Source organism: Accipiter gentilis, chromosome 6 (assembly GCF_929443795.1).
Source record: "Accipiter gentilis chromosome 6, bAccGen1.1, whole genome shotgun sequence".
Lineage (NCBI taxonomy): Eukaryota > Metazoa > Chordata > Aves > Accipitriformes > Accipitridae > Astur > Astur gentilis.
Genome location: NC_064885.1, coordinates 6,398,613 through 6,416,553, shown reverse-complemented (window position 1 = coordinate 6,416,553; position 17,941 = coordinate 6,398,613). Strand labels below are relative to the sequence as shown.

Genomic DNA, 17,941 nt, shown 5'->3' with positions numbered 1-17,941 from the left:
AGGGGCTGGGAAGGGAACAGGAGATGCTGAAAGATGGTGGTGCCAACCCGGCAGCAGCCGACATGGCTGGACCGGCTGCAGCCAGGAGGTATTTACAGCAAGAAGCAACAGGCCAAGCTGTATGGAGGGACAGGGATGTTCTACCCTCAGCCTCCTCACGTCATGTTGCCTAAACGCACGTTTTGCAAAGTTAAAACAAATTGCAAACAGCAGAAATCGGGGGGGGGGGGGGTTGGGGGGGGGGGGGGATCTTGGCAGAAGGATAAAGGAAGGCAACTGAAATGCTCATTAAAATTGAGGGGCTCTGTTTCCCTCTCCAAGTGGCCACATCTCTTCCGGAGGCTCCCAGATGCTTTGAAATGCCTTGTCAGACAAAGCCTTTCATCCTACCTGATTCTGGCTAAATTCATGGACCCAGAAATTTTCTCTGGAAACGGGAAAGAAGGAGCAACTCCGTTCTGACTTTTCACTTCCCATCTGATCGCTGTTGATACAATTTATTCCTATGACAGCATCTGCTGCTTTCATGGGTTTTTTTATTCTGAAGTACAACTCGTCTTTGTTAGTCCCATTTTCAGGTCTTTCATCATTTGAGTCACAACATAAAAGGCATTTAAACACTCCTGCTTGGAAACCAGGCTGGGGGAGAGGATGGGAGCGGGAGACGCCATGTCTCCCCAGCACCAGCCCTCCTCCGGCGCGGGATGGGGTGTCCTGGTGTGCCGCAGCCCTGCCGCGCTTCCCCCATGCCTCCTGCTGAGGACGGCGGTGACTGGGACATGGTGTTTCCATTTTAGAGCGACGCTGTGAAATTCAGATGTGGTTTTTAGGTGGGGCTTCACCCAGAGCCCTGCATCCCCCATTTCTGCTGGGGCAGCATCTCTCCCCGCCACCACCGACCGACCCCCCGAGTGTTCCCAGGGGCTCCGTGCCCTCCTCATCAGCCAAACCTCTCGTTAGACAACTAATTGCCTTTTGCTGCTCCAGCTCCAGCCCAGGCTGCGGTGCATGGCTCCCCGTGCCCCCAAGCCGGGGGGGGCTCTGCCACCCACACCCCCTCTGAGCTTGCCGGGGCCTCTCATCCCCACCAGTGCCAGCAGATCCCGCTCTGCCCTGGTATCTGCCAAGCTGCTGGGAGCATCGGGGAGTTCACAGCTACCCACCGAGACCTACTGGAGTCTAATAATAGCACCGTGGTGTCGCACCAGCGGAGAGCTGGAACAGCTACGTCTGGCAGGGAGAGGCCACCACTGGCTGCCTCCGCTTGCCTGGGCTCTTGCCTGCTCAACTGGAAGAAAAAAACACCTTTCCCGGGAACCTCCACCCTGCCCAGCTCCTCTCCAGCCTGGCTCCCAGCTCCGCTCCCCCCTGCAGCCCCCCGCTGCGGCTGACGGCCAACTCGCCACGCTACAAGGATCCCCTGCCAAAAGCAGCGTGGCTTACACCGCTCCCCAAAACCCTCCCCACGCAAATGCGGGGGGCACCGGGCTCCATGCCTGTGGCAGCATTCGACCCTCGTGGAGAAGCCACCGAGGCCGCAGAACGGGCAGCACCCACCCCACCACGCTCCTGGCTTGGCACTGGTGTGAGCATCCTTAGGGCGCCGTGGTCTGTCCCCCTCCCGCTTTGATTCCCCTGCCATATTTTTCACTCCAGTAAGTGCTGAGCTTCTGCTGGCCTCCAACGGGCTTCCTCTGGGAGCACTTACAAAGAAACCCCTGCCAAATTTTCTCACGCTGACGCCCTCCCGGCGAGGGCACAGAGCAGCCCCTCTGTGCTGCAGGCGTTGCCGGCATCTGAGCATCCTCAAGCAACATCCCTCATCCCGCCTGGCATCTCTCGCCCTTCCCTGGATCCCAACCCTCGTCCCCCAGCTCCCAGGAAAGCAAGCACAGCTGGAAACCATGCTGCCACTTATTGGAATAACCTTTCAGGTTTCATTTAGCGCTGCTCTCTTCCCACCCCACCTTCCCATAGTCAGCACTTTACTAATTGCAACTTTTAACTCGTTGCGCCCAGGAAGCCCAAGAGCAGCTGCTGCCGTAAGGACATGGGGTCCCTCCGCTCTCCGTCGCTTCTCCCTCCCCCAAACGAAGGGCCAGCCTAACGAAGGGTCAGCCTAACGAAGGGCCAGCCTAACGAAGGGTCGCGCAGGTGAACACGCACCGACCGCAGCCTGTACGGTCCTGCTCCCGCTCCCGGCTCACCCCACGAGCTTCCCGCTTTGGGAAAAGAGCAATGCTTCCCGGCAGACCAAAAATCCCGGGCAAAATCCCGGCTGTCACCTGGGAGCGTAAATCAGCGCATCGCTGGGCAGGGAGGAGGCGAGAGATCCCGACGGCTATCCAAGCGCGCTGTCTGCCTGAGACTTATTAAATTATGGCTCTCAAGTTCAGCATCTGAGCCCGGCGCGGCGGGGACCGGGGCCGGGAGGGAGATGGGTTACAGCCTCCTAATTCAATCACGGGGCAGAGGTGATGGCACAGGCGGTGGGGGAGAAGAGCCGTCGCTGTCGATACGGAGAGAGCGAGGCTTTGGCAGCCTTCCCGGCCGGCTCTGCCCCCCGGCTGCTCACGGAGCTCCCAGCTGTGTTTCCTAATACACCGGGAATGGCTCCGTGTCTCCGTTAAGCGCTGGGGGTGCGATGAAGATGCAGTCCCGGGTCTGGTCCAGCCACGATGCCGGTGGGGGGGGAGCAGGGGCATCGGTGCCACTGCATGGGTTTGCACTGATTAAAGAGCACTCGCACTGAAAGGTGGGATGCTCCCAGCCCTGCCACCGCACAACTTCCATCACAAAGAGAAAACGGGCCAAGAAACCGCCATTTCAGGAGAGTCCAAGGTGTTTTTTATGTAAGTCCGAGAAGGAGGGAAAGGGAAAGATGAAGTGCCATTTCCCAACCGACACTGTGAACCGGCGAGCATGACTAAAACTTGGGGAGGCTTTGCGTAACGGGGACACGCGTTTCTGCTCTGCCCAGGGGTTCAGGCACCGTGGCGATGTGCACGGCATCAGAACTTCGACAGCTACTCAGAGAGATGAGGACGGAGGGACATATCGGGTGAGAAAGAGAGAGAGGGAGCTGGGAAGGCGCATGCTTTCCCTGAAAGCATTTACAAGGTCAACGATGAAAAGTGGAGCAGAGTGAGGATTTGGCTCAGGCAAGGGAGACGGACCACGCCGGGCTGCTCAGCAGGAGGAAGACGAACACCCGGCTCCCACGCCGGCACCGAATTATCCAGCCAAGGGCTAAGCGAGATAACCGAGACAAGGTCGCTGTCCCACCGGCTCGGTGAGGGCGGCACAGGAGCTCTGGCTGGGACGGCTCCTGCCTCCGCAGCAGCAAATTCAATCGTGGCGAATAACAGAGTGGAACAAAATCCAGCAATGCAATAAAATCACCCGGCATCTTGCTCGCCTGAAGCGGAGCGAGCGCGAGCAGCCGGAGTTTGTGCAGAAGGTGGCACGGCCTCTGCGGGTAACCTCGTGTCTGGGGAGCCCAGCAAGGGGGAGGGAGGGTTTTAAATGCCCTTTTGGGTGCTTTCCACGGGTGCTTTTCCACCGAGGCTCCCAGGGAGAGGAGTGGGACCGCCAGACTTCTGAGCAAGGGAGAGACGCTGATTCCTTAAGAAACAAGGAGGCGAAATCCAATTGTGCAGCATCCACAGCTGCCATTAACCTGTCTGTGTACTCCCACGGCCGCCCATTCCTCTCCGCCTGACAGCCGGGGCTGCCCGGCACACGCTGCCCCGGCCGCCTGGGGATTTGTTTCTGCCTGCTGCAGCGGCACAGCCGGCACCGCTGAACTGTGCCGCAGGCGTTTCTCCGGTGCTTTGCTCTGCTTCCAAAATGGAACGCTCGACGGCAGCTTTTGCCACCGGTTTCGGAAGCACGGGCTGGTTTGTGCCAGGGGAACGCGTTGCCGGAGGAGGTGGCCGGGTGGGCGTCAGAGGGGTCTGCACCGCAGGGTGGTCAGCCGAAGCCCCCTCGGACGTGCCGGCAGCGGCTGCCAGGGGAGAAAGGCGGCATCTGGACCCGCATCGCTTGTCCCGGCCCGTGGAGAGGCTGAAAGCGAGCTGATGGAGGGGGAAGGAGAGGGAAAGGGAGAGGAGAGGTGGGGAGCGGGGAGGACGCGCAGCCAGCCCCACCAGCCACCTCGCCTCTCTGCATCCCAGCTCCATTTGCAGATTTATTAAATCGAGAGCCAATTTCGACATCATTTCTTTCAAGCAGCTCCACCTCGCAGGTGTGCGGAATTTATTTGAGATAAAGAAAACCATTACAGAGAGACAGCAATCTTCAAAGACCACCTCGGAGACCTGAGAGAAATAAAAACACTAGCCCGTGCAAATGTGCAATTAAGTTTCAAAATACTCGTGCTCCATGAAAAGCTCCGTCCCTGCAGAGAACAGGCCTTTAAGGCAATTTTCCCAAACCCTATTCAGCATTCACTCAAAAATGCCTTTTAAAAACAACATGTGATTTTTTTTTTCCCTCTCTGCCTCGCTCCTCCTCCCCTCCACACTTGCTCCATCGCTCCCAGGTGGGACCCAGACAGCTCCAGCAGGGACACGGTTCCTCCTCGTTTGGTGGTGGACGTGGGGTGCTAGGGGGTCCCATCTGTGTGGGGCACAGTTCTGTCCCACCCTCCGGTCACGTCAGATCCACAAACGAGGAATTTTTAGAGCCGGGTTTGTTATTCAGGGAGAGCGTGACACCGGCGCGGCTCCGCCTGGGGATGGTTTGCCGACTATTCCCAGCTGCTGGAGCTTCGTGTCCCTTATTCATGGGTCACTCACCGCTTGGTGATTAATTAAAAATGCATAATTAACCTGTGGAACGCACTGCCACGAGGTATCGGGGAGGCCAGGAGCTTAGCAGGATTCGGGGGAGGATTATATGTTTAAATGGATAATGAGAACATCTGCTGGTGCTTTAAGAGGGATCAAGCAGAATTAGGGAGAAGAGCCTGGCTCGTCACCCGCGCAGGGTGCGGGAGGGCACCCCTGGGGCTGGCTCGTGGGGAGACGGCCGGTCCGGCCCCCGACCGCAGCAGAGACACCAACATGCCCGTGCACGCTTGGGGAGGGAGATTTTGGGGCCGAGTGGGCGTGCTCAGGGACAGGGCAGTGCCACCACGGGGCTGGTTGCCTTTGGGCTGGAGGTGGCCACCCGCGATGGGCGATGGTCATCGTGCCGGCAGCTCCTTGCCAGAGCCCCCAACCCGGCAGCTGCCTCTTGTTCGCGGAGGTTGGTGGGGTGCTGGGGGCTGACCCCGACCCCCGAGGACACCCCAGTAACTCAACCACAGCATCCTTAAAACCCCAGGAGAGCATCCATCAGCCGCAGCACTGCCTGCAGACGATGCCATGCTTGCAGGCAAGGAAAAGGGCTTTGCAGATCATCCCTGCCGCTGTCGATGAGCTCTGAAGTTACGGCACGGGACCGAGAAGCCAAGAAAGGTGCAGGAGACACAAGACCAAGCCTCGGCCAAGCTGGCCATGCAGCCGTAGCCCAGCTCCAGGGCACGCAGCCCATGCGAGGGGCGGTTGCTGGAGGGTCTCCAGCCTCCGGACACCACGTAGCTGCCGGAGCTGAGCCTGGCACGGACACTTCTGCCCGTCGCAGCATCCCCCATCTACCCTGGGCTCCACGCCGGTACACAGACGCCTCCTACCATCCTGCCTTGCATGAGTGGCACAGACCACCTGCTTTGCTTCATTTTTTTTCCCCCCAGCCACAGAAGTTTTCTTAGAAAAGCCTGGCAGACAAGCTAGAAAATGCAGAGCAAACTCCAGGCCGATGGCAGGATTATTAAATCCCCATCCACAATCCCCTCTAGGTTCAAGCGTCTGCTCTTTTGCATCGTAAATCTGCTGCTCCATCATTAGCACTAACTGATGGTTGCGCAAGGAGCTTGGGAACCACAAAGTCTTGGGGTGCAGAAGCGCTGAGGACGCTCGACAAGGCGCCCGGCACGACTCTGGCTTTGCAGCAGCTTGGAGCAAGGAGAGGGGCATCCCCTGCCTGGGGGAGATGCTGGAGCCCAGCGGATGCTCAGTCCTCCCACCAGGACTCGGGACGTTCCCGCTGTCCCTTCACAGCATTTTGGAGATGACACCACGGACGCAGCAAGATGGGGCCACCAGAAACATTTTGGGTGCCGCGGCCCACCCCCACCCCCCCCCCCCGGCATCGCTGCCCGTCCCCCGGGACGAGGCGGCTGCATCACATCGTGCTCAGCCTGCCGAGCACGGAGGGGGCCTGCCGGACCGGGGTTAATCTTGTTGTCACACTTTCCCTCCTTCTTGCTGGCTCGGCGCGCTTTGACCCGCTGTGAAATTGTGGCCAACAGCACTGAATATTTTAAGAGCAGCAATGCAGTCATGGCCGCGCAGAGGAGCAGCAAGGCAGGCCGGGAGCTGGGCTGGGCCCTCGCTTCCCCCCCGCCACCACCAACCCATTAGCACAGTTCAGGGAAACCTAAAAAATTCAAAAGACACTGAAATATGCAGCATTTTGCTCTCTCTGGAAATGACGCGCTTCGCTTCCCAGATGCTCCCAAGTAGGAGGTTGTAAATAAGCGGCTTTATGGCACGGGGGGGGTGTTGCCGATGGGGCTGCGGGCTGCTGCAGAGCCCAAATTGACACCTTCAGCCCCGTTCTGCCCCTCGCTGGGGACAGATCCACGCTCGGGCTGGGGACAGACCTACGCCCGCTGGCACCGGTGCCCATCCTCGCTAACGCAGTGCAGAGGTACCGGCCATTAAAGGACCTTCATCTCTCCGTCTTTGGCCTCTGCCAGCTGCTCTCTGTCCCTTTCCCCCCAGGACATCCCCACGCCGCATCCCTCCTCCCCTTGGTCGGGTGGCCGGCTGGGACGCGGGTGCCGCAGGACCTGACGCAAACGCCTGTCCTCAGCACTTCTGCTATCTGGGGCACAGAGGAGCAGCAGCGGCAAGGAATTAAAAAAAAAAAAAAAAAAAAAAAAAAGGCAAAGAAAAAAAAAAAAACCAAAATTTGCATAAACCTCCCAAAAAGAGGAGCTGGAGCCTGAGCCAGGAGAGCCAAAGCAGCTGCGAGCATCAGACAGGGACCACCAGAGCTGATAGCGAGTGCAATAAGTAGTAGGGGAGCATCGCCTGGACCAGGGCACGCTTTGCCACCGGGTCCCTGCGTGTCCCCAGAGTGCTGCCCTGGGGCTCGACACCCTGTCCAGGAGTGACATTGGGACACTTTTGCATTCAGGTCTTAAGAGGGCAGATTAATCGCCGTGTGCTGGATCTGTCACGCGCGGGGATATATATTCTTCTCGGAATTTACAAGTAGTTCTGTCTAGAAATAAACAACCAGAGATAAAAATTACATTGTCACCGTGCAGGTGTGATCGATGGAAGAGACAAGCCCTTGGAGTGCCGGCGAGGTGCCACCGGCACAACCCACCCAGGGAGCGCCGGCCCTCGGGGCGGCCGGGAGATGCCGAAGGGGCTCGGGAAAAGGCGGTGGGGTGCGCTCCGCCGACCCCAGCCTGTCGTGTCCCCATCCCAAAGGCCAGGGAAGGTGAAGACGGCCACCTAGGCCATTCCCAAGTGGGGAAGATGCCAAACCCTGGAGAAGACAATGCTGGTGACGGATGACCATGAGGAGCACCGGCAAGGGAGCCGTGGGAAGGACGCCCGGGGCAGAGCAGTCAGCGGCAGAGGGGGGCTGCAGCCCCCAGGTCAGCTCCTTGTAAAACCCTCTCGGGTCCTGTCTCGAGCCCCCAACCCTCCTCTCCAGCGTGTTTCCAAGGTCAGCGATGAGCAGAAGTCAGAGCCGGGCATGCAGCTGCTGCAGCCCCCCTGGGACCAAGATGCAGGGAGGATTAATGTGCTTTACACCGGGCCCCTTCCTTTCTCGTTTGGTTTCTCCTTCACCTTTCTCTGCTTCACACGCGTGCATTGGCTTTGGCCAGGCTTGTTGTGGAGCACATGGCTCACCCGGGTCACTGCCGCTCCCTGCGGAGGGACAAACATCGGCTCCTTCATCACTTAAATCTCAAGTTGCACTGAAAGCAGTAAAAAAGCTCCACACGGATCCTCTGCCCGGCCTTCAGCATCCTGAGGAGCCAGGAACCGGCTCAACCTGCCGGGATGGAGATCCCAAACCCAGCTAGGGCAGCCGGTCCTGCAACTGCCTTCGGACTATTAATAAACCCGGAGCAGCTGGTGGAGCCTCTGCCGAGCCGGTCCTCGGGATTTATCCACATTGCTCTGCCTTATCAGCCATGCTTTTCACAAGCACTTAAATTCAGGAGGAAAAGGAAAAAGTGAAATCAGATAGAAATGCAGGTCTGTTTGCTGTTTTCTCCAATGAAATGGTTCTGGGTAAACAGCAGACGCCTTTGATGAAATCCCAGCAGGCTTAAACAATAAAGCTGGTTACAAACTCAATCTGGCGCAGATATCAGATCTGAAATTGTTTCAAAAAACATGTCAACATTTTCTAATGCTGCTGCAAAACTTCCTCGGCACCTTGCCACAAGCCTGCGTCTGTGACGCAGGACCCACGCCGCTGTCCCGGCTCGCACCGCTGCTGCCACACTTCCCGTGGGGAGAAATGCCCCGGCACCTCTTCACCCCTCTGCCTGCCTGGAGACCCCCCAAGCTGCAGGAAGATGCTCAGTATCACCTTGGAGACATGAGACAGTCCCCAAACTGCCAGGGAAGGACCTTCCCCGCTCTGTGCTCGGGGTGCACCAGGTTGTTTTCCAGCTGTAAATCCAGTCGCCGTCCCCAGGCGCAGCCTGGCCGGGGCCTCACGGTGCTGGAGGTCTGGCAGGGTTGGACGAGAGGCATCGGGCAGGGCCACCGTTCCTCTTGTCCCATCCCAGGGACCGCATTCAGCCCTGGGCTCATCCCAGGCGCCACCAAGGACAATTGACTTTTCCACGGAAAAACAGTTTGCAAAGCGCTATGGTGGCAGAGAAGCGCAGCCAGATGCTCTTCTTCAGTTTTGCATCCAGTGTGTCGTCTCTGCATCCCGCTAGGAAACCAGTCACGGCCCAGGGCAGGATGAGGCCGCGCGGTGATGCACAGGTCCATCCGATGGAACGCCTGGCTGGGGTCACGGCTCAGCCCCCCTCCTAAATCTACGATGCAGGATGGGGGGCACAACAGGGACTTTGTCCAGCGGAGGTTGGCTGTGTCAGGGCAACAGGCGATTTAGGAGCTCCCGTTCACGAGCGCCCCTCTGTCAGCATTGGCACCGGAGCAACAGGGACCATCCAAATTCGGAAAACACGCGGAGCCGGAGCGCGACGAGGCAGGTCCCACATCGGCATTGCCGGGGCCAGGCCTGCCAGCCGCCTGGCACGGGCACTTTCCAAACAGCGTCAGCACTCGGGGTCTCTGGGGGCCACAAGGGGTTGCAGGTCCCCAGTGGGGACCGAGGCGAGGGGGCAAGAGGCTGCCGAGGAGGAGGAGGAGGAGGCAGCAGGTTTGGTCACACCACGAGCGGGGCCAACATCTTGGTACTGGTTAGGAAGCCAGTACCAGCTCTGGGGGTGTCTGGGATCCCCCCCGGCTCCGCATCCCCATCCACGAGGAAGCTGCTCCCCAAGTGCAGGGACAGACCCTGGCTTTCTGCGTTGGATCCAGCCCTACACGCCCCTCATCCCGCACCCCCGCGGAAGCCCCCAGCCCACGGCTGATGCCCGACACAGCTTGCGTCCCACGTGGCAGCGGGACAAGGGACGGCTGTGCTGGAGCAGCAGAGCCCACGTCCCTCCCGGGAGCTGGAGAGGACAGAGGGGACACAGGAGAGGAAAAGCAGGGCAGGAGGAGGAAGAGGAGGGCAGGCAGCCCTGAGGGGCTACGGGGGGCCAAGCCTCGGCTCCGGCGCAGCACGGAGAGGGGGAACGTGGCGGACCTGACCCCTCTGCGGAGGTTGTCTTCGCCATCGATCCCTGCTGCACTCAGGCTCATTAGGACCGGGGAGCTGCTGCGAGCGGCTGGCGGAGGAGACAGACGGGGGGAGCGCTCACCGTGGCTCCCTGGATCGTATTAAATATTTACTTTGTTTTGTTTTGTTTTTCCCAGCTATATTGATCAGAGATGGGGGGGCGGGGGGGTTGGTCGGATGCTGGGAGGGAAGAACAGAGGCAACAGCTGAGCTGCAAAACGGGGACGGACCCTGCCAGGGTGCTCCCAAGGGCTGCACCCGCTCTCCCCAGGGGCACCCGGTGCCGTGTCCCCCAAAAAGCTGCTCCCCCCCCCCACCCCCCCCGAGCCATTCATCCCCTTTCCAGGGTCGCGATGGGCATCACCAGCACAGAGGGGGGGCTGCAGCAGGGTGGCTCCCCCTCCCCATCCCACGCCAGCCCCATCTGAAGGGATGCAGGACAGGGGGATACCCAACGCGACGGCATCTTGTGGCAGGGGGTGTCCCCCCAGCCCGGGCTGGGAGGTGCCCCCCGTAGCCAGGCTGGGCCCCGAGAGCGGCCGCGCAGCCGGTGCTGTTTCTATTTTGAGAGGAGCTCTACTGGAAAAGGAACAAAAGCTGAGGGAAGCTATAAATAGCCGCCTCCTTCACACCAGCGCCTCCTCCGCCCCAGCATCCCATGGCCAGGGGGGGTCCCATAGCATGGCCCACGCTCAGCCCTGTCATCACCCCCCCCACCCACCCACCCCCGCCTCATTTTCAGGCCAACATCTCCATCCGAAAACCAGAGGGAATAAAGCGCTGGGGAATATTTGCCGCCGAAGCAGAACTGGCTCCGAACAACCGTTTGCCAAGTTGCCCGATGGCTCTGCCCAGCCGCAGCCTGGCTCCCGGGGGATTTGCCGCTGCCCAGCCAGGCTCTGCACCCACAAACATCCCTCGGGGCCGGATTCAGCCACCTGGGAATGCTCCTCTTGCCCCGGCACAGCCCTCCCTTGCCCTGGCTGCGGCTGGCAGGGAGCAGGGAGAGCCGAGCGGCTCGGGCAGACCTACTTTCAAGGCTTTAATCCTTTTTGCTTAAAGGATCATTTTTTTTTTTTTTCCCCTCTCACTATTTTTTTTTTCCCCTTTTTTTTTTTCCTTTTTCTTTCTCTTTCCGCACGGCAAAGATGGGGTCTGATCAGAGAAGAGACGCAGGGAGCTGACAAGCTGCGGAGTACGGAGAGAAAGGAGAAAGAAATACATATTTATTACCCTCAATTATTAAAAAATAGATAGCAGCAGATCTTAGGCCCTGGCAGAGGCACTGCGGAGCCGTTTGTCTGAGGACTATTTTGTTTTTTAAATTCCATTGAAATTATAATACGCCGGGCTTGTTAGCACAAACACCCCGGCACATCCCTGCCGAGGGAGGATCATCCCGGTCCCTCTCCCAGCTCCGGTGTTGCTGCCCGGGGGGTGGCCGTATCCAGCACCCCATGGGCTGCTGAATTTGCAGGCAGCGAGAAGGCAGGGGGGCTCTGGGAGGGAGCAGGAGCTGGCAGGGGCAGGCGGCAGATGCAGCCATCAGCCTTTTTCCCCCCTCTACCTTCACACCCGGGGTTTCAGAGGGACTCTGCCCCACGCAAGTGCATCCCCATGCCCAGATGCTCATTGATGCCTGGCCGGGCAAAGGTCTTGCGGACGAGAGCTCACCCCGGGGCTACCGCGGGCTCGTCACAGGGCCAAAAAGCACCGGGATATTCTTCATGTGCTTTGCACCCCTCGGATGGCAGCGTGGGCCGCAGGCCCGGGGTTTCCCTGAGTAAACCAGTGCAAACGCTGGTGCAAACACAGCTGGAAAAAAAAAAAAGCAAAAAAAAAAAAAAAAAAAAAGCAGTTCCCAAGCTCACAGGGCTGGCGGAGCTGCTGGCACCTCCCCTCCGCTTGCAGGGCTGCCTCCGTAAGGAGCCCTGCCAGTGCAGCAGCCAAATTCCCTCCTGCTGCTGCTCCCCGGTAAACAACGGCCGCAGCGTCCCTGCGCGACAGCGATGCTGGGACTTGGGGTGCACGTGGAGCATCTCCGATGCCCTCCGGCTCCAGCGCCACGCTCTCCCCCATGGCCAGGCACCATCGGGATGGGATGGACCACCGCGGACCCCCAGCCTATTCTGCCATCACCCCTCCAGGGCCAAAATCCACTCCTGTCCCATCCTGCCGGCCATGAGGTGGGGAGAGACACGGCTCCCAGTGCAACCGGCTTTCGGCACTGGGAGTCACCGGGGCACTCATGGCACTACCAGCCCAGGCAAAAGCACCACAAGAAGCTGCTCACCAAAGCCGGGCTGACTCCGAGCTGCCGTACCGGCTCTGAGTTGCTGTGCCAGCACCGCCGGGAAGCAAGCAGCCGGTGGGCACATGTGCTGTTAAAGAGGAAAAGGAGCTTTCTACACCAAATGGAGCATTTTCTGCTTAATAACCCCCCAATCCTAATCTGCGCAAAGAAGATTGCCCCCTGCGTCTCCCCGTCCTGCATCTGCCGCTCGCCGCTGCCCGCGCTTAACACGCGGGCAGAGCCACGGCTGCCCGATCGGCACGTGCCCTGCCCTCGGCAAAACGGGCAGGAGAAAGACCGACTGCTGGGGAGGGCAGGCGATGCCCGGCGCTTGGGCGCAGGCGTTTTCTCCATCAGCGCCGAGCCTCTATCATTTGTCATCAGTAAAAATAATATTCCTAAAAGTGTCCCCCCTCCCGATTGCCGGGCGGCAGGCGCAGGGCTGTGGGTTTCCATGGTGATGCCGTTCCGCAAGGATGGTACGGGGGATCGGTGCTTCCTCAATTTGGGAGATGGGACGTGGCGTCGACATCCGGAGCGGGGACAGCACCAGCCACGCTGCTGGCGGAGGGACCTGGGGCCAAGCCCGCTCATCCCCCTTAGGCTTGGGCAACGTCACCCAAAATAGCGGGGAAGGAGCACCCTTGCCGGAGAGGACAATGGTGCTCCTGCATCCCAGCACTGCCTCAGGGCCGTGCCCTGCACCCCCTGCCCACGTCGGCACACGGACCCCCCGGCTCCTCCTCGCTGACTCCCACCAGCGTCCCACTCCCTCCCGGCCCCACGGCTCTGCCCCGCAGCCTCCCGGCCTCCCACTTGTTGCCTCCCTCCGTTCTTAAATCAGTCGCCAGCCTCTTTCGGCAGGTGCCGGGCCAGGACGGCACCTTGCCCATCCCAACCCGCTGGGAACCCAAATGACAGCCACTGTTGCTCAGGTGCTGGTGCCTCGCCTGCCTGCTGCTGCCTGCTGCTCCACCAAAGCACTTTTAAAGACATAATCTGCCGTTAATAACCAGAGTTTATACCGAACGTGGCTAAGCCCTGGGATTGCACTTTGCAAACAAAGCCCGAGTTTTTGGCTCTTTGGAGGCGGCTGGAGCAGCTCCCTGGGGTGGGGATGGCGAGCGGCGGCACCCACGGGTGCCCCGATGTGGGGCAGAGCGGTGTGGGTGGCTGCCCCCAGTGACGTGGGACTGAAGCGGCCGTGTCCCGGGTCACTCCTCCGCAAGGAGGGGGAGTGCCTCCACGCTGCTCCGGGGCTGGCCGGGGGGACCACCGGGAACTGGGGACACCCCGATAGGGGGTGGCTCTGGCTACACCTGGCCACCACCATGTCCCTCCAGGCTCCCACACTTCCCTGCCTGGTTTTTGCCTCCAAACAGGGTTTTGGCAGCAAGAGCCAAAACCCATCAGCGCTCCGGCCGTTTCCAGCAGCTCGAGTTCCTGTCCAGGCCCGAGGCAACATCATCTCACTCGTGGCCTCATCCTGCAAACCACAGGGACTCGCTGCCCAGCTCTGGCCTGCACCACCAGCTCCAGCACCCCCAGGTGCCTTAGGGAAAGACGGGTGTGAAATCATGCCGGAAAATGCATATTTTTACGTTTCCCCAGCAGGTTCACTGGTATTTTTTAGAGCAGCGCTTTGAGGCCACCTGGAGTGTCACCCGCAGCCTTGGGCACCCCGGATGGGACCGCAGGGCGCCGGGTGCGGCACTTTAGGCGAAAGGTGGGAATAACATTTAGCCAAGCGTGGCCGCAGCTCTGACCCTGCCGGGCTCCATCAGCGCGGGTCACTGAACGACGACGGCTCCTTCGCGTCCCGGTTCCGGCTCCAGGTCCAAGCAGGTCTCGCCTGCCCGAGCCCCCCTCGTTCCCCCCCCCCAGCACTGCTGCAGGGACAGCCTGGGCCGCATCCTGACACCCCCCCCCCCCTCAACCACCCCCCTTGCTTCGCTGGGCACAGAGAGCTTGTGGCTTCCTCTCAGCTCTTTAGGAAATTAAACTTTTATAAGCAGAAAGGTTTCTGGGCTCTCGGCTCCCCGGCGCAGGAACCGCAGCCCAGCCTGTGCCCGCACCCTGCCCGCAGGCTGCTCCCCTGCAGGGAGGGACGGGGGCTGGACGCCCCGTCGATGGGCTGAGCGATGGCAGGGACGGGGATGTGGCTGCCCATGACCTTGGTGTCATCCTTGACCTGGAAATCTCTTTCTCCTGCATCGCCAGCGTTGCGCTCCTGCCTCCGGCCACCTCCGGCAGGGTGCACGGTGCAGCACCGGCCCCACCGACACCATCGCCCAGGCTGGAGCTGCACCCTGCGCTGTCACCCGCTCTCACGCCAATAATAACGTCCCAGTGTCCAAAATCTGCCCCAAATCCCACTGGGGCTGCCCAGTGACTCCGCTGCTGGAGCTCATGGGGCTCAGGAGACCCAAAATGTCCGCGGGCATCGCAGTGCTGCCCCGGCCACGCCACCGCCCGTCCTGCCGCAAAAACCTCCAGCAGCAAACACCTTTGACGCGCGTGGCACCGCGTGCGAAGCCGTTCCCCCCCCTCTCCGTGAGCGGGCAAACGGACCTGCTTCCCCCAGGGACGTCGCCTGCAGGTCCCCCAAACCCTGCAGTGTCCCCCAGCCCTAAGCCCAAAGGCGGTGGCAGTGCCACCGTCAGCCTGCGCCGCCTCCCACCAGCGCAGCTTTGTGCTGCCACGTCCCTCGGTAAAACCAGCCGCCCTCGAGCCCCACGGAGGGGTTTGGTCCCGGCCCCGCGTCCCGGCAGCGGCTCTTCCCATCTCCCCTCACCCTCCCCACGTGGGGTGTTGCCTCCGCACCCCGCTTGGGGCAAATGCCGGGGACCGGGACCCCCCAACCCACCCACCCAGGGATACCTGGCCACGGCGAGACGGGGAGGGGAGAGCCTGTCGGCGGGATGGAGGCCTCCTCTAACTGCCTGTTGAATTATTCAGGAATGGCATTAACTTATAAATGAGTGTGTTTGACTGATTTTGTGGTTGATGTACAGATAAATTCTAATGAAAGACAGCTACAAGATTTTAAATTATTAATTAGACTGCCACTTAACAAAGCCTATTTGGCACTCTATTTCCTTGCTTAACAAGACAAAAACTTTAAGAATAGGTTTTGCATTAGCCCACAGGCTCTTCAATTTGCATTTTGTTTTTCTAGCTCCAGAAATGAAAGCTGTACATCTTGACCTTAACAGGCTACCCCTGATGGGATGCAACCCTGCCGGCAGCCCTGCCGCCTGCCTTCCACCTCGGGCTCCCGGTTTCCCAGTCTGAATGATGCTTTTCCTTCAGCCGGCAGCACCGAGATTGGGAACCGGGGCTGCTCTTGAGGACTCGGGCTTTATTCTAAAGACCACCAGCCCGGTTGGGTTAATACACCGAACAAAGCCGAGGCGGGAGCCGGAGAGAGGAACATCCGAGCGCGAGGCCCCGCAGTTGCAAGGTGACATTTCCCCCAATGGCAAAAAGAATTCCCGGAGTGGCAGCGGGGGGCTCTGCCCCGTCCGGGGGTCCGCGCTCCGATACGGGGGGCTGCAGGCGTGGCATTGGCACCTTCTCCCGCTGCCGGAGCCTCGCCGGAGAAACGCATGTGGTGGTGGCGGCGGCGGCGAGGGCTGGGCCCGTCGCCCCTTCCCCGGGGTGCGGGACGGGAGCGGGTGGGGGTTCAGCGGGGGGGTCCCCCCACCCAGTACCGCCGTCCCCAGCATCTCCCCGGGACTGGATGAGGCGCAGCAGGACTGGGGGTCCTGCCCCCCCCCCCCCCCTCCCTGCCCCAGCCCGGACCCCCCGGCGAGGGCCGGCTTCTCCTCTTGCTGTGATGTCAAAATTCTCCCCTATGATGTCCCAGACGGTTGCCATGGAAATAGCGTGATGTCACAGCGGAGCGAAATCTCCTCGGGGGGGGGGGGGGGGGCGGAATGGGACGGCTCGCCCCAACTTCCCCACCGAACACCACCACCCCCCCCCCGGTGAGCCCCGTTTCCCCTTCCCTCGCCCCGGGGGGACGAACACCGACTCTCCACCCCCAGCGCCCGCCGCAGCCCCGTTGCCTCCGGGACCCGCCGTACCCCGGTGCCCGCGGGATCCGCCGCGTCCCCGGTCCTGCGGGACCCGCCGCCTGCCGTGCCGCCCCCCCCCCACCCCGCTCCGTTCCTCCCGGTCCCACCCTCCCCTCCCCGCCGCGCTGCGCTCCCACCGTCCGCCACCGGTGCCTCTCCCCGGGGACCCCGGTAGGAGGGGGGGGGGGTTGCCTGAGCCTCGGTGGCGGCAGCGGTGCCGGTAACGCGGGGGGGAGACGGGGACGCCCGGTGGCGCGGCCCCAACTTCGGCGGGGTGACAAACTTCGGGAGCGGCCCCGGTGCCCGCGGTACACGGTGCCCTCCCGGTACGGCGCTCACCTTGGCGGAGCATCTTGAAACCGGGGCGGGCGCGGTCTCCCGGCGGCGGCGGCGGCGGCGGCGGCGGCGTTGCTCAGAGCCGCGGGCGCGGCGGCGGCGAACGGTAGCGGCAGCGGTGGCTGCTGCTGCTTCTGCTGCTGCTGTACCGGGAAAGCAGAACCGGAGCCCGGACGAACGGCCCCCGGGGGGGCATGGCGGGCAGAGCCGCTCAGCGGCACCGACCCCCGGAACACCGGGGGATTTGGGGGGTGGGGGGGGGGGGGGAGTGGGGGGGGAAGCACCGGCTGCGCTTTCTGCACCGCCGCGCGGTCCCGCTCGCCGGTTTTTAGCGGGGGGAGCCGCCCCCTCGGGGCTGGGGCAGCCGCCGCCGCCCCCCACCCCCTCGGGCCGAGCCTATAAAGGGGCGCCCGGTTGCCGGTGCCGCGCTGCCTGCAGCGGCGGGCAGGGCTGGGCAGGGCGGGGCGGGGCAGCGACGGGGCGGGCAGGGCTGGGCAGGGCTGGGCGAGCCCGGCCGGGCCCCCCCCCCCCCCCCCCCCCCCCTCCTCCCGTTCCTCCACCGCCTCTCCCGCCTCCCGTGGACAGTTCGTGAAAGTGCCGCTGCTCCCCGTTCCCCCCCGCCCCGGTCCTCTCCGCCCCACCGGGGGGGGGGGGGGATGGCTCAGCGTTGCCCACCCACCCCCCAACACACACACACACACACACACAACCCCCCCGCGGGGCTTTGCGGTTCACCCGGGACCGGCTTGTCACGCCTGCCCGCCTCGGTGGCCCGGTATCTCACCGGGGCTCTGCCGCCCCGCGGCTGTCGCCGCCGTCCCGTCTACCCGGCACCGTCTCTACCGCTCCCCGGGGACCCGCCGTCCTCATCGTCCCCCCTCCGCCTCTTATCGCCCCCAGCGCCCCTCCCGGTGTGCCGGTGGCCCGCCGTGGTCCCGGCAGCCGGTCGGGGTCCACGTTGTCCCCTCCGCCCCGATACGGTCCCTGCCGCCCCCCCCCCCTCCCCCGGGGTTCCTGCCGTCCCTTACGGTGCCCTCCGCCCCTTATCGTTCCCTCCGCCCTACCGGGTCCCTGCTATCCCACGGGGGGCACGGATGCCCCACCGGGGGCTCTGCTATCCCCTCTGCGGGTCCCTACTGTCCCCTCCACCCCCCCCGGTCCCTGCTGTCCCCACACTCCCCACCGTGGTCCCGACATCCCACCGGGGACCCGCTACCCCCCGGGCTGTCCCCGCTGCCCCCCGGGCGATCCCTCCTGCCCCTCGAGGGTCCCTCTCTCCTCCTCCTCTCTG

At 62.0% G+C, this 17,941-nt stretch overlaps 1 protein-coding gene across 1 annotated transcript in view; it reads right to left on the bottom strand.

Moving 5' to 3' along the window:
- RTN4RL1 (reticulon 4 receptor like 1) overlaps window positions 1–16,873 on the bottom strand; it is a 30,653-nt gene extending 13,780 nt beyond the window's left edge. Inside the window, exon 1 of the mRNA XM_049803966.1 lies at window positions 16,654–16,873. Within this exon, the coding sequence (XP_049659923.1) occupies window positions 16,654–16,666 (13 nt within the window). The 5' untranslated portion in view covers window positions 16,667–16,873. The remainder of the gene's footprint in view (window positions 1–16,653) is intronic.
- Between the last annotated feature and the right edge of the window lie 1,068 nt (window positions 16,874–17,941).